This window comes from Aphis gossypii, unplaced genomic scaffold (assembly GCF_020184175.1).
Source record: "Aphis gossypii isolate Hap1 unplaced genomic scaffold, ASM2018417v2 Contig00373, whole genome shotgun sequence".
In the NCBI taxonomy this organism is placed as follows: Eukaryota; Metazoa; Arthropoda; class Insecta; order Hemiptera; family Aphididae; genus Aphis; species Aphis gossypii.
In genome coordinates, this window is record NW_026083083.1 from 1 (window position 1) to 24,875 (window position 24,875).

At 28.4% G+C, this 24,875-nt stretch overlaps 2 protein-coding genes and 1 pseudogene across 2 annotated transcripts; 2 read left to right on the plus strand and 1 right to left on the minus strand.

Moving 5' to 3' along the window:
- Window positions 1-13,735: 13,735 nt before the first annotated feature.
- On the minus strand, window positions 13,736-14,143 carry LOC126553923 (uncharacterized). Its single transcript, XM_050209038.1, has one exon. The coding sequence runs from the start codon at window positions 14,141-14,143 to the stop codon at window positions 13,736-13,738; it is 408 nt and encodes a 135-aa protein (XP_050064995.1).
- Window positions 14,144-15,025: 882 nt separating this feature from the next.
- On the plus strand, window positions 15,026-20,872 carry LOC126553924 (uncharacterized; annotated as a pseudogene).
- A 1,180-nt stretch (window positions 20,873-22,052) lies between these two features.
- LOC126553925 (uncharacterized) lies at window positions 22,053-24,413 on the plus strand. Its single transcript, XM_050209039.1, has 3 exons — window positions 22,053-22,218; window positions 23,621-23,779; window positions 23,887-24,413. Exons 1-3 carry the CDS (start codon window positions 22,053-22,055, stop codon window positions 24,411-24,413), a joined length of 852 nt encoding a protein of 283 aa, XP_050064996.1.
- The last annotated feature ends 462 nt before the right edge of the window (window positions 24,414-24,875 follow it).

A 24,875-nucleotide genomic window follows, 5' to 3' on the forward strand; every position in this document is an offset into this window, starting at 1 on the left:
AATAGTTTTTCATATTATTTACTAGCTTCTCATACTCGACATCTTTTGGTAATTCTGGAGTACAAAGAGATTTAAGTACTTTATAACCTTCACTTCCAATTAAGGTTAAAAATATTGCTGCTTTATTCTCTTTTATTTTATTCACAAGCATATATAATTCTAGTCGTTCTACCCAGGTTTCGAAATCTTCTTGCTGTAATTTGAATTCTTCTATATTACCGATTTTAGCCATTTTTTTTTTTTTTTTTTATCCGTTTTGATCCGTGTGAATTCCGGTGTGAATTGAATAATAACGCTTTTCAATATCCCATCTTCGTCGCCATTATTGTGTTTCTAGTTTTTAAGACATTATAATCGTTAATTATGTGAATCGTCATTTATTAAACATTCTTCAAAAAACACGAGTTGTATACTGAAGTGTGTGTGTGTGTGTTGGATACCGTGTACCGCACAATCCGCAGTACACTACAGTGTCGCCAACACCACATCTCTCCCTACTTAATTTAACAATATACTTTTATAACATTAATAACATTATATAAAATAGTACAATGACAACTCTTAAAAGAATATTACAAATAATAATAATAATAATAATAATAATAATAATACAACAAATCATAATAGAAAAGAAAATGAATACATAATTTTAAATTCTTTAAATTCTAAATATTAACATATGTAATGAATTGAATAATAACGCTTTTCAATATCCCATCTTCGTCGCCATTATTGTGTTTCTAGTTTTTAAGACATTATAATCGTTAATTATGTGAATCGTCATTTATTAAACATTCTTCAAAAAACACGAGTTGTATACTGAAGTGTGTGTGTGTGTGTTGGATACCGTGTACCGCACAATCCGCAGTACACTACAGTGTCGCCAACACCACAATTTATAACTCGTACATTGTATAAACTAAGGGTCCTTTTCCACGAGCGTTTTTAAAACGCGCGTGTAGCTAAAGCTCAAAACTCAAACGAAAAACGCGCGTAGAGGCAAGACCTCGCGTTCACGCGCGTTTAAAACTCACGCGCGTTGAAATGGGTACGCTTGTATTTCTTCCAATGCATTTCATAAACGCGCGTCTAAACTCACACTCGTTCGCGCGTTTTAAAAACGCTCATGGAAAAGGACCCTAATTCGTCAGTCGATCTGGTAATTTCAAGATAAGATATAAAATGATTGTTCAGATATATAGTAATATACAGATGTACAGATAACGTATGATCCCGTTGACAATTGTCTACCAGTCTGTCTTATATACCTGCAGTTGTTGGTAGTTGTTGTATTATTAGTACGTTATTTTATAAAATAATAGAATATGGAAAAAGTATTATTTTATGAAAAATTACAAGAATATTATGTTACGAAGCCGAAGAAAAAACCTTTTAGTCAAGAGGAACAAATTCAAATGATCGCCGAAATTGAAGCTGCTAAAACTAAAACGTAAGAATTTATTTAATTAAATAAATAAAACAATAAAAATTTACTGTGCATAATTATAAAAATTTAAATAGATTAAGCCATCGTCAAGTTATACAAGTAATTAAAAAATAAAAATGTATGATATAAAATATAAAAATAATTGAACATGAAAATATAAGAATAAAACACGAATTACAAATTACAAAGAACAAAAAATAATTGTAACTATGTATTTCTGATATTTTTGAACTTATATTTTTTAAACACCGGTAATTATTGGTATACCTACCTACCGAAAATATCACCAGCCCTATTATAATTTACAGCTAGCTTAAAAAGAGTCAAAATATTTCAAAAAGTTACCATTTGTGGAAAATGCTAATATAATATTAATAAATAATAATGCACTGTGAGTACATTAGTGTAGTAACTCAAAAAATGACAATTTTAAGTTATACATGTGCAATGCACTAGTGTATTATATCGTACTAGCAAAATTGAGAGCGTTAAACAATATAATATAGTATAATATTAGAGGAAACAAATAAATTCAATCCATGCAGTAGTGTATTATTTTAAGTTATTACTATAATGCATAGACGTATATTTAAAAGTATTTAAAAATATTAAAATGCAATAGTGTAGTAACTAAAAAAAAATATTATTTAATTGATAAAATAATTGTTTAATAGTATTGAAACACAAATAGTTTTTTTAAAAACACTTAATATAATTAATAATATAATATATACCAAAGTTTCAAACATTTAAATAAAATACTTTTTATTTTATTAGAGATTTAAGATATTAAAAACTTAAAAATTCGATTTTCTCAAAATCATACATTTTTAGTTACTACACTAATGTACTCACAGTGCGTAATATAATAATAATATCATTATTATTATTACTTTTATCTATATTATATTGTATTATATCTTATTGTGAATTGGCCAATATCATCAAACTTTTTAGTAAGAACGTTATCAATTGTCTTGTCGGTTTTTTACGATATTTTAATTTTTAAGTAAACTATAAACATTTTTAAATATTAAATATTTTTCATACTCTTATTTTTTAATATTTAATGTATTTTTTAAAGTGATCACATACATAATATAAAACTGAATACATTCTTACGCTCAGCCCAGATTATAAAACGTAATATCTATGTAATTTTTATACACAGTAATTTTTTATAATTATTATACTAGTATTTAATTGCTTCAACGTTAAAAAATATGCTTAATTGAATTGATAAAAACTATAAATGAAATTATATATATTTTTTTATCTTTAGATGTACGAAAACACGCCGAGAGTATTATTTACTCGCAACATATACAGTGTTTAAAGTTGCGGGCCAAAAGTTTTTGATATACAAACCTACAGAAAATGAAGAAAATATTAGGTAATATAATGACAATACTATTTCATAAAAAAATATAATTTTTAGTTAACTTAAATTGCATTTATAGGTTAGGTTAGGTTATATTGTGAGCTATGAAGATTTATATGACAAAATAAAAAGCTTTCATATAAATACTGGACATGGTGGAAATGTCAAACTTCGTATGGCAGTACAAAAAGAGTACTACATTCCAAGACCAGCTATCGAAATTTTTTTAACAGTATGTCAAACTTGTAGCTGTAAGAAGTCAATGAACCGCAAACTCGTTATTAAACCTATTACGTCAAATGATTTTAACGAAAGAGGACAAGTGGATCTAATTGATTTTCAGTCTGTTCCAGACGGAAAGTATAAATGGATATTTAACTATCAGGATCACAATACAAAATTTATATCCCTCCGTCATATGGAAAGTAAAAGGGCAATAGAAGTCAGTACTCATTTGCTAAGTATTTTTCTAACATTTGGAGCGCCAAGTATTTTACAAAGTGATAATGGCCGAGAGTTTGTTAACTGTGTAATCGATGAATTAAAACAACTTTGGCCGGAGTGTGTTATTGTACATGGACGTCCAAGGCATCCTCAGAGTCAAGGTAGTATTGAGCGGGCCAATCAAGACGTTGAACATATGTTAAGAGCATAGATGCAAGACAATGTGTCCCAGAGATGGTCGATCGGTCTTCAATTTGTTCAGTGGCAAAAAAAATTGTTCATTTCACCGTACTATTGGTAGAAGTCCATATAACGCGTTATTTGGAAATGACCCAAAAGTTGGATTGACAAGTTCAAGACTTCCAAATAATTTTGTTAAAACTATTACGACTGAAGAAGAAATTGAAGAGATTCTACAATGTTCAACGGTTAGTTATACATGTGATGTATGTAAAATTGAAATAAATAAAGTGGAAAATCAAGATGAAGCTGGATCTATTATGTGTATTGTGTAACTTATGTAGAAAAAAAGAACAGATTAAAATGCAACGAAAAAAAGGCTCTGATGGCATTAAAAAATTTGCTGAAAAAATGTTGCAGGTAAATTTTTAAATAACAAAATTTTAAAAATAAAATAAAAATATTTATAATTCTCTTTTATAGACTAGTCACACAGCTGTTCTAGACCTTGAAGTTAATGATTGTGTGGTAATGGCTGTTCCAAAAGTCGACAGAGGGCCTACAGATCCACCAAATATTATATGTCTAATCGTTGAAAAAAAAAATAAACTGTATAAGCTAGGAACTAAACATGGAATGATTAAAGGATGGTATGGAGGAGATTGTTTAAAAAATGTGAGGCATTTTTAAAGAAGGACGAGATTGTGTTGGACAAAGAGCGAACTGTTCGAGAAATTGTGACAGTCATATCAGGGGGACAAGGTTTTTCTCCTTGTTCATGTAAATCGAAAAGCCCATGTCAAACATCAAGATGTGCCTGTTTTAAAAAAAAAATGTTGTGCAATAGTCGTTGTCATAACTCTCAACCTTGTAAAAATAAATAATAAAATATAGAATAAAGCTTAAGAAAATATATAGTTTAATTTTCATATTTCATTATATTTAAAGTCTATATTATATTATACCATATTATTATACTTATTAATAGTAATTTTCACAATGTGGATAAAATGAATTTCATCCAATTCATGAAAAGGTTAAAAAATTGTCCATATAGTGTAGTAAAAAGTCATTTTCACTAAATGGATACATTTCATGAAGTGGATGTCTACTTCACGAAATGAGCGATTTCACTAAATGGATGCGACATATACATCGTTTCAAGAATCGTACTATGAAAAAAATATACGAAACCCCTTATTAAGTCCCACTACTTTTCTATCGAACGCTCCAATTGTAGTTATCGATACTTAAAAACAGAACGATTTGGCTACAGCATCATCAGTAGATGTGCAATTGGAAATTGAAGCATCGGAATCTCTTACAGGTGTAACTGCTTATTGTTTATTAATTCATGATCGCATTATTGAATATGTACCTTTTACTAGAGAAGTAAGAAAACTAGTGTGAATAATATTAAAAAACTGATTTATTTAAAATACTTGATGTTAAATACTATTAATTAATTTAAAATAAATAAACAAAATGATAATAAAAAAAAATGTTTTTATTTATTTCAGAAATTTAAACGAAAATGATTCGTTTAACTAATAACTAATCATGTTTTATTTTCAGTAAAAGTAATAGAGAGATTTTTTATACTGAAAGAAGGACATTCCGCTTAAAACATTTTTTGTGTCCTTATAAAAATGGAGCCAAACGCCTCATGGTTTCCCTGAAACAACGTGGGGCGTCTGACTCCATTTTACAGCGGGAATTTCTTACACTGCAAGGGGACAATACCCCCTCAAACTTTTTTCATCTCCGCTGAAAAATGGAGCCAGACGCCCCATATTTATACTACTCGTTAGGTTCGTTAGGATCACCAACTCACCTAAAATATTATAATACATTATTTTAAAACATGACACATCCAGGGTAAACAAACAGTACTTATGACAGAGAATATGACCCGTGGCTCGAGATCGAGACCAATAATAAAAAAAATACACGATTGTTGCGTGCCAGTATTAGATTTAAATCCAGATGGTTATTTTGAACAAAAGTTAAACTCAATAACGAAATATGTCTTTATTGCGTATAAAAGAAATACATGTAACAAACAAAATAAGTGGCTGAGTGTCGTGAAAGTGCTCAGTTGTTGATAGCTTTGGTACATCTGCCGTTGCTGGTCTTCGGGCTCCCTTATATATTGTGGTGCGTCTCTTGTTTACGTCGAGTTGTCGCCTTCTGGGTGAAACCAGGTGTCCTTGTAGTTGTTGTTGCAAACCTAACCTAACATCTCAAATGCATCATTAGTGCATTATAATTATTGATGCGCTTACTATCCCGACACGTGTCATGGTCATAGTAGCATCCGCATTATCCTCGACACGACGCATGGTCATACTAACTTAGCCTTGATCTCTCGTAGATATCTTATAGATATCTCGTAGCCCATAACACGATATACCTAATGCAATTAACAGAGTATTGAACACAGTCAGTAGATGAAAAACGTGAGCGGAAACCATAGCGGCTCCACAAAAACCTGCGACCCGTTCATAGTAGTAAACAATATTTTGAAGTACCCATTCAATCGTTCGAAAAAACTCGAGAAAAACGTCATAAGCCGTATTTGTTACCGGAATGCATTTTAACATACTGCACCATGTTATGGACCCGGTATCGATTTGATGCTTCTGATTGGCCTATTTTAATTTGCCGCCTTCAAGTTCACGATCATAATTAATAATGCGATTATAATCTTATCAATTTATCATAATATATGAAAATATATTAATTATAATAATATATTAATATATTACAATATTGCATTAGAATAGTGACGGTGGTATTATGTTATGAGTTAAGATTTTTAAATTATATAATTATATAATTATAATTTAATTTATAATACTACCTATATACTTAAAGAGTGCTGAGTTAGTTATTATATTGTATTACTCATTTTTCCCATAATGTATCCTCAAAGCTTTAATAATGAAGCTGTTTCTGAAGATAAAAATTATATTGAGGAAGTTAGGAGTAACTTACAGAGTATGGAAGACATAGATAAATGGATATCAGAATACCAACAAATAACTAATACTAAGGTTCTACCAACTATAGATAAAGTATGAGTTAACTATCTTTTAGATACCGTTATCCAAGACATTTATTATATTGATTATCAATGTGTGTTCTACAAATCATATTTGTGTTATGAATTACTATCTATTGGATTGTTAACCTGTAGTTAAAATACATTTTTAATTTGTTATTCTTTCCATGATATTGTTGTATTATCAGTAATAAATATAGTTGATTATTGATAATAATTAAAATATCATAATCTTAATTCTTAATATCGTAGTATCGTACTAACGTCTTTTAAAAAATTAAAACTGAACTGGTTACCTACCTAATTAAGATTTTTATATTTTTAATATATTTTATTATTAAAGTTATAAATTAAAATGTCGGCAATTAAAAATAAAGATAAATCTCGGTCAAAAAACTTTACTAGTGATGAAGTAAACAGGTTGATAAGTTTGGTGGAGAAGTATAAGAATGTCATTGAAAACAAAGGAACTGATTCAGAAACGTGGAAACAAAAGGATAGTTGCTGGCAAACGATACAAAATGAGTTTAATGTTAATGTGACTAGTGATTTTAGATCGGTTAAAACATTAAAAGATAAATACAATGGGTTGAAAAAGTGTGCAAGGAAAGAGTATGCTGAAGAATGCAAAGAGTTGTTTAAAACTGGTGGTGGTGAAAAAAGAGTTGTGAAAATTAGTGATACAAAGGATTCACAAATTGATATCAATTTCAATTACTAGGAATCCTAGTGAATTCAATAACGATCAAGGTAACATTTATTTTCATTTATTGCACTGATTAATTCACATAATTGACATTTAACAATGGTAAAGTAACAATGTAAAATTATTATTAATTTAAAATGGATAGTTAAATAATAATTATAATTAAAAACATATTTGAAAATTTATAGATCTTACTACCAGAAATGAAAATAATGCTCCTGACTTTGGCTTGGTTGATACCATGAATAATTCAGAAACTTCACATCACGAATACAACAATGAGTGTAAATTTTTAGTGCTTTAACATAATAGGTTCCACAATTAATAACAATGTGGGAATAATTACTAAATAGCCTAATATGATACATATCCAACCAATATTCTATCTGCACATCAATAAGTATACACACAAATAAATCAACACACTAAATTTGATGTTACTAATACAATACAACTATATTTATGCATGCATAACATTTATACTTATATAAGCTTATTATTCTTATTGATCTGTTATTTTTTTAGATAGTATTGGTTTTTTATTTGAATTTTTTCCTTCTCTTATTTTTTAGATTAATTTTTTATAGGCTATGTTCATTTTTAATAATTTATCAGCATTTTCTAAGGTATCTAGCAAAAAGTTGAATGTATTAATTAAACAAAAACGTCTCACGTTAGCTTAATATAGTGTTTTAATGATAAATACATTTTACACCAAGGTGAATATTTGGTTGATTTTATTTTTATGACAGCTAGCATCATCGAAGGTGGTCCTGTGCCCAAGTTACTAAATGTATTGTCCAGGGATGCATGTACAATTCAATTTGGAAGGCTATTGAACTTTCTGGGTGTATATCCCCACCCAATATCCACCTTTGAATATACAACATTGATATCATATACTTATTAATTCTTTTTTAATGTAGCTATAGCTTTGCATTCTTCATTTATGCAATCAGATTTACTGGAGCATGATAATTTGGATTTAGCTGATCTTAACATAGATAATAAAGAATGGATAGGCCATTCCTATACTTTTAACGTAAAGTGCCGCGATCCTAGAGAGCAGATATATCTCTGTCTCATAAAAGTGCTTATACCATAATGGTTACTGTGGTCAGCTGTGTGGTTAATAATCATTTTTATAATCAATGTGATAATATTGTATTTATTATGAATGATAAAAATATTGTCATTTTAGTTTAACGTTATTTACAAAACTAAATTTAAAAGGACAAATTTTAAATTCAAATTTAAATATCTGTAAGATATTATTTTTTAAATTAATAATTAGATATTTGTTTTGATTAATAAACTCTGTCATTCCATATGTAAGTATCATATCATTCACGAGCTTTAATATTATTATCTATTATTTATTTAAAATAATTTATATTATTATAGGTTTCCAAAAGACGCTGCATTGCGACAAAAATGGATGGACAGTGTAGGTCTGACTACTGTTTCTAACTGGCATCAGTTATGTTCAAAACATTTTGATATAAAATGTTTCAAAAATATAAATGGTTACAAACGTAAACTATGGTCTACTGCTGTACTAAGTTTATGCACTACTCAATTTGAAGTGGTACATCAAAATTGTATACCTGGTACCACAAACATAGATGAAAATGTTGTAAGTAAGTAATGAAAACCCAGAAGAAAATATAAATCTATGCTCTACTCAATTAGAAATAGTACATCAGAATTGTATACCTGGTACCACAAACATAGATGAAAATGTTGTAAGTAATGAAAACCCAGAAGAAAATATAAATCTATGCTCTACTCAATTAGAAATAGTACATCAGAATTGCACACCTAGTACCAGAAATCTAAATGAAAGCATTGCAAATAATAATGAAAATTCAGAACATAACATAAGTTTAATGGACACTTCTTTCAACAAAAGGTAAGTAACTTTATAATTTATGTTTTTTTAAGTTTGTATTCTTGTTACGAGTATGTTATTTTTTATTTTTTTAGTTTTTCTGATTGCTCTATGACTGCAAATCCAACCAAAAAAAGGAAAATTTTGAATAGTACACGAATTGGTGACCTGTCTATTGAGAATTTTTCAACTCCAAAAAGGGCGAAGAGACATTTAAATGTTATCAAATGTACTATATCATGTTTACGACGCAAAAATAAATTGTTAAATCAGAAAAACAGAAGGCTCCATCAAAAAGTTAATTCATTTAACGGATTACTTAACGTGTTAAAAAAAAAAAGTCTACTTTCAGAAATTGCTGCTGATAATTTAAAGGTACCCTAAATTCAGTGAATTTCACTTAAGAAGTCCAGTGACAATTTTTAAAATTTCACTGGGCATCCTAATGTCATTATTGATCAAAGCTGGGCAAGTTAGTAATTTTTTTTAGTTCAAGTTAAGTTTTTTTTAACATTGCAACTAATTAAGATGAGTATAACTACTTAAGTTCCTAACTTATTAGTGCCCAGCTCTGTCGTTTATTAATTGAATAATATAATTAACAGTTGATTGGAATTAAAAAAAATAAAATCCTGAACCAAATTTTATGTTTGTATATTAAATTGACCTTAAAATTATATTTATTGATTCCAACTAATTAAATTAATTGTTACTATTATATTATATATTATAAAAATTGTTATTTATTAGTTATTACTGTGTAATTACCATATAAATAAATAAATAAATAAATAAATAATAATTATTACAATCAAACCATAATTTGTTTTATTTATTATAGGCATTAGGTTCTGATGTTTTAGAAAAGTTAGTTAAAAATGGATTATCTGGGACTAAACAATGTTATTCAAAAGAACTAAAGCAATTCTCAGTTACATTACAATACTATTCACTTAAGGCTTATTTATATGTTAGAAAAACTTTTAATAATTTACTTCCTAATCCTCGGACTTTGCGTAGATGGTACATGGTAGTGAATGGAAGTCCAGGGTTTACAATGGAATCTTTTGAATCAATTTCTAAGATGGCTAAAGACCGTTCTATTTGTTGTAATCTTGTAATTGATGAGATGTGTATACGTCGACATGTAGAAATAGATAGTCAACTTAAAATACATGGTTATATTAATATGGGAGCTGAATATTCATACGATAATGACAATATACCTGAAGCTAAAAATGCTTTGGTATTCCTTGTAGTTGGTATCAACGGATACTGGAAAATGCCCATTGCTTATTTCTTGATTGATGGTTTAAATGGTAAGGAACGGGCAAATTTACTAATGAAGGCTATTGAACTCTTACGTGAAACTGGTGTGACATTGTGCTCAGTTACTTTTGATGGTGCAAAAGTTAATTTAAGAATGTGTACAGAATTAGGAGCAACTTTTAATGTAGATAATCCAAAACCATTTATACTTAATGGTGAACAAGATAAATTGTTTTGTTTTTATGATCCTGCGCATATGTTAAAATTAATACGAAATGCTTGGAATAATAGAGTTATTATAAAGAATTTTAAGGGAGAAGAAATAAATTGGGAATACATTAAGAAACTTTATGAACTCGAGCAAAAAGAAGGGTTACGTCTAGGAACTAAACTTACAAAAAGACATATTAATTTTCATAATGAAATTATGAATGTTAGATTGGCTGCACAAACCCTTAGTAGTAGTGTAGCAGATGCATTGACCTACCTATCGCAAAATAATGATGAATTTATTAAGGCAGGACCGACATCAGAATTTATAAAATATATTAATAATGCCTTTGATATTCTCAATAGCAGAAACAAATTTTCTACAAAACCTTATGGCAAATCAATATCAGATAACACAATACTATTTTATACAGATTTTATTGACAAATTTATAACATACATAAAGGGATTAGAATTTTCTGATGGAAAAAAAATTATCAATTCTAATAGAACCACTGGTTTTGTAGGTATGATAATGTCACTTAAAAATGCAGTAGAAATGTTTAATGATTTACGATCAAAAGAAAAACTAAATTATTTACTTACCTACAAAATTAGTCAAGATCATATAGAAACTACATTCAGTGCTATCAGAAGTAGACTAGGCTACAACAACAACCCAACATGCAAACAATTTCAAGCAGCATACAAACGCATATTAGTACATAATGAAATAGTTGGGTCTGAATTTGGCAACTGTTCTATATTGGATAACACTAAAATGTTAACAGTTAATTCATATGTAGAGGAGAAACAAATTGATGATACTTGGAAACCAGAGGTTCATCTTTTGGACCATGATTATTTTGAATCTTATATGAATATTACAAAATTTGTTGAAGATACATCACAGTATATTGCTGGATTTGTAATAAAAAAAATATTAATATCTATCACTTGTCCTACTTGTCAAGCTTCACTAGTTACCAATAGTTCAGATGATAATAGAAATACTTTACTTACTATAAAAAATCGTGGTGGTTTAATCTTCCCCAGTAAAAGTGTAGTACTAGTTTGTCAAGAAACAGTATGATTAATCCGAAGCTATCCACCAACTTATTTCAACAATATTAAAAACAAATTATATTTGTTGGTTAAAATTAAACAAAATTTGTACAAGTATAACAGAGAACTTTTTTCAAACTGCCCTGATCAGGAATCATTTTTAGATACACACAAGAATCAAATTATAAAGTTAATTGTTTTAAATATGTAGACATTCGTGTATTTCATGAAGTTCGAAAAGTGAATGATACAAATATAAAATCAGGCCGTTCAAGAGCTAAATTTACTAAAATGGTACTCTTCAATCATGAATAATGACAAAATAATTAATTTGTTGGTATTACTTAATATTACTTATTAGGTACCTATGTCGTTATTATAACTTTTTACTATTATTATTTTATTATATTGTATAATTTTTTTTTTTATTATGATTTTATTAAATATTAATACATGTGTATTATATATTGTACGTATGCACAACTATTGCATAGAAACATTGTTTATTTATTATTTAATTTTGACTATATTATAATAATTATACATCATATTATTATCTACCCATTTTATATTTATTGTAGTTTTGATAATTCCCACTTTTAAAAATGAGTGGAATATTAGAATAAAGCTGGAAGTAAAAATTATTCATGGAATAAAAAAAAAAGGCACTTTTGCTAAAATGTGTTCGGGAACGTGTGATAAGGGAACATGGCCTATCCATTCTTTATTATCTATGGATCTTAACCATGTAATTATGGACTATTGCTATTTTTAGAATTGTTTTTTATTTTATTTTATGATTCTTGTATTGATATTTATTATTGTATTTTGCTATGCATAGTTGGTTAATAGTAGTGAAGGGCCTGTTGCTATAACTGTGCCACTAACAGATGTGTCAAATGCTTCCTTTGAGAATTGGTCTCCGGCATCCTTATAAACTCCGCGCCATCCTTTATTAGTTCCACCTACAAATCCTTCAAGCTATACTCCTGTTATCAAAAGTAACTTTATATATATTGTATTATATTTCAACTTTATAAACTATATAATATGAATATGTAATGAAAGTGTAATCTTCATTCTGTTTTTATTTGGTAAATGGTAATGCATTTCCCTATATACCTATTTAATACTTGTATAATAATAGATACTTTAATTTATAATTATTAAGTATAAATATTGAAAATGTTAAATGCTTACTGGCAACTTTCATTCTATAATTTCATTTGCATATTTTTCAAAAATTAAGGAATTGAACCGATTGGTATAAAGCAGAATCAACTATACAAAAGTTGCATCGGACAATTTTAGTTGAACAATTATTAGTAATATTATTAGTGAAACATATGTAATGCAGGTATTTTAAAAAGTCGTGCAATGTATACTGAATAAAATTTATTTAAAAAAATATCAATTAAAATATTAAATTTACAGTTCTTAAAAATTAAAATTAAAAATATGACAACTATAAACTCCTCCAAATTGTTTTTAACTATATATTTATGAACTAAATTGTAAAGTAAACTACTTCTGTACAATGGTTTAATTTTTTTGCATATTCATAATAATTTCATTCATATTATATAATATTATTTAATAATCATTGTAATAGTATATATTATTAATAATATGATTTATAAATTTATAATGTGACAAATTTAACACAAACTATGTTATAATAGGAATAAAAAAAAATACAACTTATAATAGCCATAAGAAACTATTCAAAAGTTCTACTTCTACTGATCAAAAACAGATATCAGCCAGCACTACAGAAATGCTTCATAGTAAAAAAGAACTTATAGACCTGCAAAAAAAATATTTTCAACAAATGATTGACTACAACAAAGAAGAACATAATCTTAAGATACAATTTTTAAAAGAAGAACATGATTTAAAAATGAAAATGCTTCAAAAATAATTGATCTAATTTAAATTTTTTACTAACTTAATAGTTCTTTTTGGAATTTAATAATTTTAAGATATAATTATATAATAATAATAAAATAATATTTCCTAGTATACATTTAAAGTTAAAATATATAAATATATTTAGTTGTTTTAAATATTCTTAAATTTTAAAGGTTTGAAAAATAGTCTCTAATTAAACTCGTTCTAACAGATGTTTTATTATTTCCTCTTTCTTCTACAGCTAATGGTGCATTCCACTCTTCATGTATAGGTTCTTGGTTCATAATATTTGGGTCTATTGGAAGTATTGATTCTCCTAATACTGAAGCCAAATTATGTAGTACGGCTGTAGCTACTATTATTGCTTGAGCTCTATCTGGTGTTGTTCTTATACCAAGTGAGAATATTGGGAATCTCCTCTTCCATCCTCCAAACAAACTTTCTATTGTATTTCGAGTTCTTATTTGAGATTCGTTGTATAATAATTCAGCATTTGTATTTGGAGAGATTAATGGAACTAGTATATATGGACGACATTCATAACCTCCATCACCTGATAAAATATTATCTCCCATTTCGTTTGTTTCAAATTTAAAATGTATTGTTGAGTTGTTAAATATGACTTGGTCATGGGTCGAACCAGGCCATCTCGCAACTATATCAAGAATCTCAAGTGAAGGTCCTCCGACTACTTACTTGGACATTTAATGAAAAATAACCTTTCCTATTTCTATACACTTCTGCTATATTTCCTCCTAAAAATATAAACAAAAGTAAGTCGCCTAATTTAATATAATTTAAAAATAAATAATGAATGAAGTAGTTCAATAAATTACCAGGTGATTGAAGTTTGACATGAGTACAATCAATGGCACCTATAATTCTTGGAAATCGTGCTATATTATAAAATTTTAATCTAGTTTCCTGAATACTACAATGATGGTCTGGCATTTTAATATACAACGGTCTTAAAAAAGCTATAGCTTCAGTAACTGTTCGAACAATATTACAGGCTGAAGTTTTACTGACGCCCACAAAGTCTCCAGCAGCAAGCAAAATTGTCCCTAATGCGTAAAACCTAAGTGTCAATAACAATTTCGTTATAGGCAATATGGCACGGTTTCTGAAAAGTAAATTAAAACAGAATTTTAATTTATATTTTTAATATAGAAACATATGAATGCCCCCCCTCCCTCAAACGTTTAGCCACTCTAGAGCTTTAACCACCCTAACACGTTGACGGACACTTGGAAGTACCATTTTGTTCAATAGGCATGCTTTAAAGTTTAAATTGACACATGGAATTACCATCATGTGATTATGTGAACCTATATATAAAACGGAAATAATTATCAATAATAATCAATAGTGCAAAATGCGCAATAATATGCTTAATATGGGCAACTCAACTTTTTTTTTCATAAGTAACCATTGGAAATATTACTGACATAACAGTAATGCCACTTTTTGGAAGGTATTTAGAATTCTGCTATAGCAGTAATAATATTTTAAAGTGTCAATATAGATACGAATAGACGATTACTATTTAATATGCAGTAAAATTAATCGATTGTCAGTCAACGTGCTAAGTGCTAACCTAATGTGAAAAATTCCCGATTTTATAATTATAATACTGCCTAATCTGCTCTTGCTGATGGCTAATTTACTTTAGAAATAGTTAGGTATAAATATACCTATAACAATAACTTCATATAAATATATACAATAAATTACTTACCTGTTCGTTTTTGACTTTAAATTAAATTCAATTTTAGATAAAAGTTCAATAACTGTGGTTTTTTTTAGTCTAAATCTCATAAAAAATTCATCATCATCCCACATTTCTAAATCGTCCATTCGATTTCGAAATACTTTTTTTTCGTGGTTTCGGCAAATCTTCAATATTGTATTCATCTTCATCAGATATAATATCAAAATTACAAAACATTTTTTTTTGTTAAAAATGATTATAAGCTTATATAAGACTCGAATTTAAACTAAATCAATTTTATAGTAAAACTCTATAGGTATTAGGTACAGTTTTTATAACATCTCTTCACAATATGATAATAATTCGATATAACCATAGATTATCCTCCAGATAAAATACTTATTCAGTAGTAATACTGTTTGACAAGTTACCAATAACTTTACCAACAGCTTCAGGGATAACTAGACATTGTAGAACGGTATAAGTCAAATTATCCGATGGATAAGTTTAACTATGAGTTATCTAAAGGTGGTAGAACCGGCCCTAAATGGAATGTTCGGAGATCATTACCAAATGGTAAAAAGATTGTAGCATCATAGGTGTTATTTACTTAATACACATATATTTTAATTCTAATAACAGTAATAATTTATAATTAGTTCTAATTAGATTAACATTTTTACTGGAACCTATTCAACAATTTAACAGTAGTAGTATAACTAAATGAGTACATTTCATTAAAAACAAGCTATAGCAACATAATACACTATTAACTTTATTACTAGATATATATTATTACCTACACCTACATACAATGTATATTTAGTTATTTATAATCAATAGTATATAACTTATAAGTTGGATCATCATTTAAATGCATTAAACAGTTCTTTAGAAAGCAAACTCTTAAATTTAATTAATGTTTTGATTCGAAAAAAATTTTCTGGTAGCAATAAACTTGTGTAGAATCCTTAAAATGAATATTAACAATTTTTATGAGATAAAACATTTTAAATTTTATTTGAAATACAAATATTTAAATGACTTTGAAATTGTATATTTTTTGATTTTAATATATTATTCTGTGTAGGTATCTTATTGTAAATTGAATATAAAACTACCACAAGTTATCAGCTTATCGAAGGGCTATAAATATTTGCAAATATATATATTGTTATTATTATAGAGTAGGTAATGTAGTATAAACTAACATATTATTAGCAACCTAATATTCAACTTAAATTGTATATATTAAACATATCAATGAAAGAATAATCTATTACTGTTATAGATAAATATAATCATTATATTTATTGACATTTGTATTTGATATTGTTATTAATTATAAATTTCTTGTAGAATATACAATTTATTTATTTAATATACCTAAGTGGTACCTAATAATAATGTGTTATTTTAATATTTTATTAATTATTAATAACCATAATTTTATTTTTTTTTAATTTAAATAAAAATATGGATAAATTTTAATTAAATTAGAAAATATTTTTAAGTAATGCATCAACTACCTATAACTATAGGTATATTACAATTTTCAATGAACTTAATTTATTTCAGTAAAGTGTATATTTGTCATCATAGTAGTTACAGAAAAGTAGCTAATAATGATAATAAAAAAGGTATATCTAAAAATTCAGATTGCTCTGCTTCTATTTCCATCACAATAAAAAAGAACACAGCTTTTACTAGAAAAAAAGACTCATTTATAAAGGTAGAAATCAAATTACATAATTAAACATTTTGAAAATAACATTTCTATTTTATTTTAGTATTAAAAATAAAATATCTATAATATTATATTTTATCTATCATAATATATTTATTACAAAGAGAATTGTTTGCTTATATTAAATTAAATGAAAATCACAATCATACACTGGATACTGCAGCAACACTAAGATTTTTACCAGCAGATCAAACAATTAAATTAAAATTTGAGGAAGTATTTAGTGATGGAATGAGTATAACTGAAGCTAAAAACACCATAAAAAATCTTTAGAATTAGAAGATAATTTCTCACTGAAAGATTTGGCAAACGGATTTAAAAATCCTACTTATCTGACACTTCAAAATTGGCATGATAAATGGAGGTTAAAGAATTTGGTACCAAGTACTGGTCAAGCTTTAGTTGAGGTACCTATAGATAAGTCATTAATTATATCTACTACAAAGTTTAGACTATAAGTTATAGGTATTATATAAAAAGGATCTACAACAAAGGTATTTAAAGGAAGATTACACACACTTATTGCATAGTAGGTATAAACAAAATTGAGAATTTAGTAGGTAAGTAGGAGTCATGTAGGTCAAAATAGTTAATCAATCATCATGGATGTGTTGAATTTGAATTGAATTATAAATATTTAAAAGGATTTTGAGTAGTTGTGGTCTTTTATCTTTTTTATCATTAATTTATACTAGTGTTATAATTTTAAATTATTATTACAATTAATTTGACTTTAGGCTTTTATATTTGTTCAAACTCCAAAGTCCAAAATAGGAATATAATACCTAGGTACTATGGTACTTGTTGGCGCGGCAAGTGCCTAATTACACATAATAGGCTGGCTTGTTCGCCTTAAATAACATAAATAAATGAGCCTTATAATAATAAAATATAACAACAATAATTCATATAACAATGATAATAATATAATAATAATTTATGATAAAATAATTCTGATTGTGTAATAACAATTTATAATAGAAAAATGCTGAATATATAATAACAGTAAATACAAAATATAATAATGATTTATGATAAAATAATGCTGGCCTTATAGAGGCACACTGAATACAATAAAACTATAGAATAAATTAACAATGAAAATATGTGGCCCATACGGCACACAATAAATAAATATGAACTTGATACAACTTGATACAATAAAAAATAGTAAAGACAAAATATGTGGCCCATACGGCACACAATAAATAAATTGAAACTTAAAACAAATTAATACAATATGATATAATAATAAATAGCCTTTGGCGGCTAGGCCCGTCGGTCTTAAACAATGAAAACAAACAAATATGGTCGACCAATACTCACATAAGATTGTGATTGATGGCGGATTTTATCCCAACGCGACAGTACCTGAACTTTGATGAACCTGCCTAAGACGGCACACCGCAGTATTATAAATTAAAGATCACGTAAATAACACTTTGTTGTGTTCTGCAGCCCAAAAACGATGACACAATTGACAAAACAACGTTATTCACAGGCGACCGCTGGCAAACTAATAAACAATGAACAGTTTAGACGCTGGACAATATTAAATTGCCTCGAACGATACTTTACCAGACGGTCGATTCACAAAAACAAAGAGGTGACAAAAACGTGTTTTTCAATGAGAAAATGGCTGTAGACACAGGAACATAAACGAATTGATGTGGACACCACGAGAAGTAAGCGACAAGAGAACGACGGTGCCGACGACATTCACCACGAAGGCTATGCCGCCGGACACTACAAAATGAAGATAAGTGTCTCAGTGCCACCACACAAAACTGGACAAACACGCAAACTTAAGAAAACTTGTGGCACTGAGAGCATGACTTTAACTTTTACTGACAACATAACCGAAAATTCAAAATGTTAAAACACAACGAACATTTAACCGGTCTGTCGCACACGGAGGCTTATCGCCGCCTCCGACAATGACCGCGGCTACGCAACGCACCGATACGCAACGCAGTGCATCGCACGAAAACAAAAACGAATGCAACACCATGACATATAAACGCGAACAGTACTAATGTTAAATTATTGCCATTTTAAGTGTTAATATTTATTTAATTTACCAAAACAATAAATATCTTTTTGTATACCTACTAAACATACTATAGTGATTATTTTGAATTATAATAATTTGAATACAATTTTAACTTACTCAATTACAGCAAAATAATGTTGTTAATCAATACTTGTGCAAGTATCTGTATAATAAATATGTTTAATTTTGGTTTTAACTTAGTACCTAACATTTATAAAATAATAATAATAATAATATCTTTTTAAATACCTATTTACATTGTTAGTAACAACATTCACATATGTAATATTATTGTCATTAATAATTTAAATATAATTGATATTTTTTAGTTATTTAATTATTTAGTAAATACTTTCTTATTAATAGATAATATATTATAACACAATAATTTTAGAAACTTGAAGAAGAGCAAATTATTTATGAAAAGCAAAGTATTTCTATAAAATTTTTAAAAGACCCATTTTCTGTTGTTATTATTACTCCACTTATGAAAAGAGCACATAAATTAAAGACCTCAGGACAAATAGTATTTGTGGACAGTACAAGTGCTTGTGATGCAGAAAATCACTGTATCACATTTATGATGGCACCATGTGCAGCAGGTGCAGTTCCTTTAGCCATTTAATATAACCAAAGGTATTTTACAGCAGTTTTTAAAGTTAAATAATATATCTATAATTTATTAAATTAAAAAAAAAAAATAAACAAAACAATTTATTTTAAATATAGGTTAAAGTTACATTTCATATAGTACAGGTTTTGGTTTAGTGAAAAGTTTACTGGATGATTCTTTTGGTGGAAATGGTTACCCTCAGCTATTTATGACTGATTGTGCTACTGCCGAAATTAACGCATTAGAAAAAACATGGCCTGAACGTAAAAATTTGCTATGTATTTTTCACGTTTGTCAAGCTGTATGGAGGTGGTGTTGGGACAGTAAACATCAAATAATAAAAGAGGATAGAATAGAATTAATGCGATCATTTCAAAATACTGTTTATGCAGAATCCAAACCCAAAGTGTTGGCTAAAGAAGCATTTGAAAAAGCAATATATACCTAATTCAAAATATGAGAACTGGACAAAATATTTACAGGACCATTGTTAGACTCGAGAAAAATGGTGTATCGCATGGAGAGATGTTTCTTGTCATGGACATCATACAAATAATTTTTCAGAAATCACCGTACGAATATTTAAGGATACTGTCTTATCAAGGGTAAAAGCATATAATGTGATTGCTTTAATTGATTTTGTATGTACCACTTTAGAAGAATATTATCGTCGTAGATTGAGAGAATTTTCAAACTTCCGAAGTCATAATGCACACCTTTTTTTGAAAACTCAATAAATAAAGTTATGGAAATAAACAAAGAAGACATACCAAAAGTAAAGGACTGTGAATATACTGTTCAATATAAAGAAAAGTCATTCAATGTTAACATGCAAATTGGGATTTGTTCTTGTAATAAGGGTAAATTTGGACAGTTTTGTATTCACCAATGTGCTATTTACATGCATTTTGATACACTATCACAAAATTTTCCTGCTGTAACACCTAGCGTTAGATATAACATTGCTTTATTGGCAGATGGAGATAAAGCTCTACCGGAAGAATTTTTTCAGTCATTTCTTTTGGATTCTAATGTTGCAATTACAAAAAATATAAATAATGAAGAATCTGTTCAAATTAACAATATCATTTCAAACAATACAACCTTAACAAATCAAAATATTATTGCAGCTACAACGAACACAACTAATTCACAACAAGTACCTCAAGAATCTATATAATTTATTTATTCAAAGAAATTCATCAAAATTGTGGATCATCTTCATCTGGCCTTAAAACATTAGAAACAAGATTAAAAATAAATAAAAGTAAAGGTAATTGGGAATCATTTTTACATACAGCAGGAAACCAAGCAGTACAATTGAGGAATAGGTCAGGAGCAGCAATCAGAGTACAGCCAACTACAATAGCAAGATGTTTACCATTAATAACCAGAGGTAGTAAACGTTTACCGTCAGGAAGACCGGCTAAAAATGAAATAATATTAAAGAAAAGGAAACGAAATCTTGGAGAGAATATAAAAAAATCAACCTATAGTCGCGGCCAAATGAATGTGCGGTTGGTGACTCCGCCCACCGCTAGGCGATATCACACTGAATAGTACAGCTGTTGGCGGTATATATGAAAATAAAGTAATCGTATCATCGTATTTGATACATTAACCATATAACCTTTAACACAAAGGAAGCCTGCGTTAGGAAAAATTTTTTTGAATCAAAACTTTAAAATTTAAGAGTTTGCTTACTAAAGAATTGTTTAATATACCTAGTTTAATATACTGTTTAATATACCAGTAGATATAAATAGACAGTTCAAACACCACCAACGCCACCCACCACCCGAACCGCCACCCGCCACTCGCCCAAGGTTCCACCACCGCCACATTACCACCACCATCCGCCCAGCAATAGATGTCGCAACCGCAACCAGTCCCGCCATTCCTTCCTATATATATGTATACGTACTAAATATAACCCCCCCCCACTAACCCCCACTAACAGTTGACACATAACTTACAGAACTCAATCATCCCCCACCATTCATAATAATAATAATTTTAATGACGATTAATAATTAAGCGCTAATATTCAGTCATAGTTTTGTTTTAACAGTGTCAAGTTGTAAATCTCGGTTTAACTTTAAGGTGTGATTCCTTAGGATGCGATTGTAGACGCGCGACTCGTGCGGCTGACGCAGTGCGACCGAAATTTCGGCACTGGTTTGTCCATTTTCATATTGTTTAGTTTCCCTACACCGCCGTAGCCGTGCGCGACAATCGCATACGACTGACGACGAGCGATTGCGACCGCTCCGGAGGCAGTCAAAACGCACCAGCCGCGCGACTGATGACCACTCAACTTTTTTTTCGATATTGTACGTTTTGCAATTTTTTTTAAAAAAATGTCCTCGAAAATTTCATTTTCTTTGGAAGAAGACACGGTTTTAGCTGAATGTGTAAGTCAACATCCATGCTTGTTCGACTTAAAACTCCCAGAATATAAAGACCTACAGGTGAGGGAAAATATTTGGAAGGAGATAATATCATCTGTTTTAAAAACAAAAAGTGGTAAGTGGTATTTTTTTTTTTGCTAAATCAATTTATAATACAGGGTGATTCTTTTATCAAACAACACTCATTATTTCTAAAATTATACATGTTTTTACATAGTTTCAAATTGTTAAAAAAACAACATTTTTATACAAAAATTATATTTTTAAATATTTTTTATCCTTATAATTTTTTAAGTTTTTTACTTTTTTGAATGACAACATAGATTTTTAATTTCATATTCCAAAGCAGAATAATTTTCTGAGTAATTCGATACCTAAAAAACAAATTTAGGGTGAGTAGTTTATGAGTTATACTTATTCAAAGTTTTGACAAGCGGAGTAGTGGACAAACATTTTGCGGGGTAACCCCGTACCACTCCACTCCGCGTAGCTAAACTTTAAATACGAACCAATATCGACGTAAATAAATTTACAGTTTGCATCAACTATAGCTAGTAAAACAATAGAAAAAAAGTCTTTGTAGTTGAAAAATAATGTACCACTCTTTCCTGGACAAAATATTTGTATATATTTCCCATCGATTGAACCTACACAATTGGGAAAATTCCATTTTCCCAAAAAATCACGAGCAATTTGAATCAAATCTTCTTTCGATGGAGATTTTAATAATATACCAGGCAATCGTAAGCTTAAACTTTTTAAGACCAACTGTATAATACGAGTTATATAACTCTGAGATATTCGAAATGCAAATCCTAAAGATCGTAATGATTCTCCTGTAGCCATATATCTGTTAAAATTAAAACAATCCATTAATTATATAATTACAGAATATATAAATATGAAGTAGTATTGCTATAAGATCGTCTGATTTACATTTTTTCCATATTATTCTACGGTCTAAATTTAAATATAGTACACAAATAAATACTTGATTTTATAAATTATAAATATACGATGTATATCATATAGGAAATTCCTAAATACAATTCATTGTATGACAAAAATAAATATGATATTTTACATTTTATATGGAAAATTTTCTTGTCTTGACGATAAACAATGTATATAAATAATATATATATAAGGAAATTAACGTAATAATAAATTATGGAATAAGACAATAAAAATGTGTGTTTTTTCGTGTGGATGGGGATTTTCAAACGAAGTTAGTTAGGGGTTAAAAATCAAAATATTTCTGTGCTTCGCCAGAAATTGAAGCCTACTTATACGCCACTGCTCAAAGATCTAATATTTTTTTTTTTACTTAGCTATTTTTACACGTAGTTTACGAAGGGTTTTTGTTGTGATATCATTAAGTTACACAGTTAAAATGGACAACTTCTGCTTTTCACACACCGTCGTGTAGTTATTATTATGTAATATGTTGTTTTTTTTTTTTACTCGAACTGGATATTAATTTAGTTTTTCATCGACATTTTTTGGTTGTCGTATAGTTGATGATTGCAAAAAGCGTTGGCGTAACATAAAAGATACGTACAATAGAAAAAAAAGAAGCAGAAATTTGAGTACTGGATCAGCTGCAAAAAATAAGCCCACCAAGTGGCAGCTCGCTGATATTTTATCTTTCTTGACGTGGCAGCTTATGAAAGACCGTAAGATATTTTTTCACCGAGCTTATCTAGCTAGGTGCAAAGGGATTGATAAATAATAAAAATTATTATTTACAGGAGTGTGTCTAATATATTATTAAATGAAGAAGATATAGACGAAGACGATCACACTGATGCTGCTAACGAAACAGAAATATTTAATGATAGTATGCTGAGTGAAAAAAACGTTGAGGAAAATGAACCACAGCCATCGTCTTTGATGCTTGAACATGAAACCACCAAACAAAAACTGACCACTGATTCAAAAACAAACAAAAAAGTGAAGCGAAGTGATGCCTTAATAGAAGTTTTAAACAAAAGAAGCCAAGAAAGGAACAAGTTGATGGAAGAACTGACAAAAATTGAAGACGACGATCCAATCGACGCCTTTTTTAAAAGTATGGCGTTAACAGTAAAACAATTTTCTCTAAAATTAAAAGTAAAAGCAAAATTGGATATATTAAGTATTGTTAGTGAACTAGAGCTAAAAAATAATTATCAAAAAGATAATATGCCAGCTTCTCAAGTTCCAACTCGGCCTTCTACAAGTTATGAATTTCCAAAATCTGTGCATCTTTGTCCTCCAGAAAACCGATTTGAAAATTCATACCTCGGTATAGGAGATTATTCCACATGAACATCATTAGATAGTGAATATACGGATCTATCCGGTGATTATTGGCCTCAATCATCAAATAATTGAGATTATACCAAACCAGTAATTTTTTTTTAATGTTGGTATTTTTAATATAATACAATAAGGTATTGATTTGTTTTGTTTATTTTATTATTTTGTATTGTTTTCGAAAATTTTTAAAAATTTAACTTTTGTTTAATTACATACATTAATATTTTTTGTTTTTATTTATTATTACAAGTTGTATGATGCGTTGTCATTAAAACATTATTTTTTTGTTTTGTATTTTTTAATTTTTATTATTTGTAGGAAATGTTATGAAGTGCATACATTTCCATAAATGTGATTATACATCATTTATATAACATGTTGTTTAAAAAAAAAAGGGTTTATTTCTGATGGAATAATAGTCACATAATCTTACCTTAATGTAATTGATAATTTTTCGCCTGGTGTAATGGG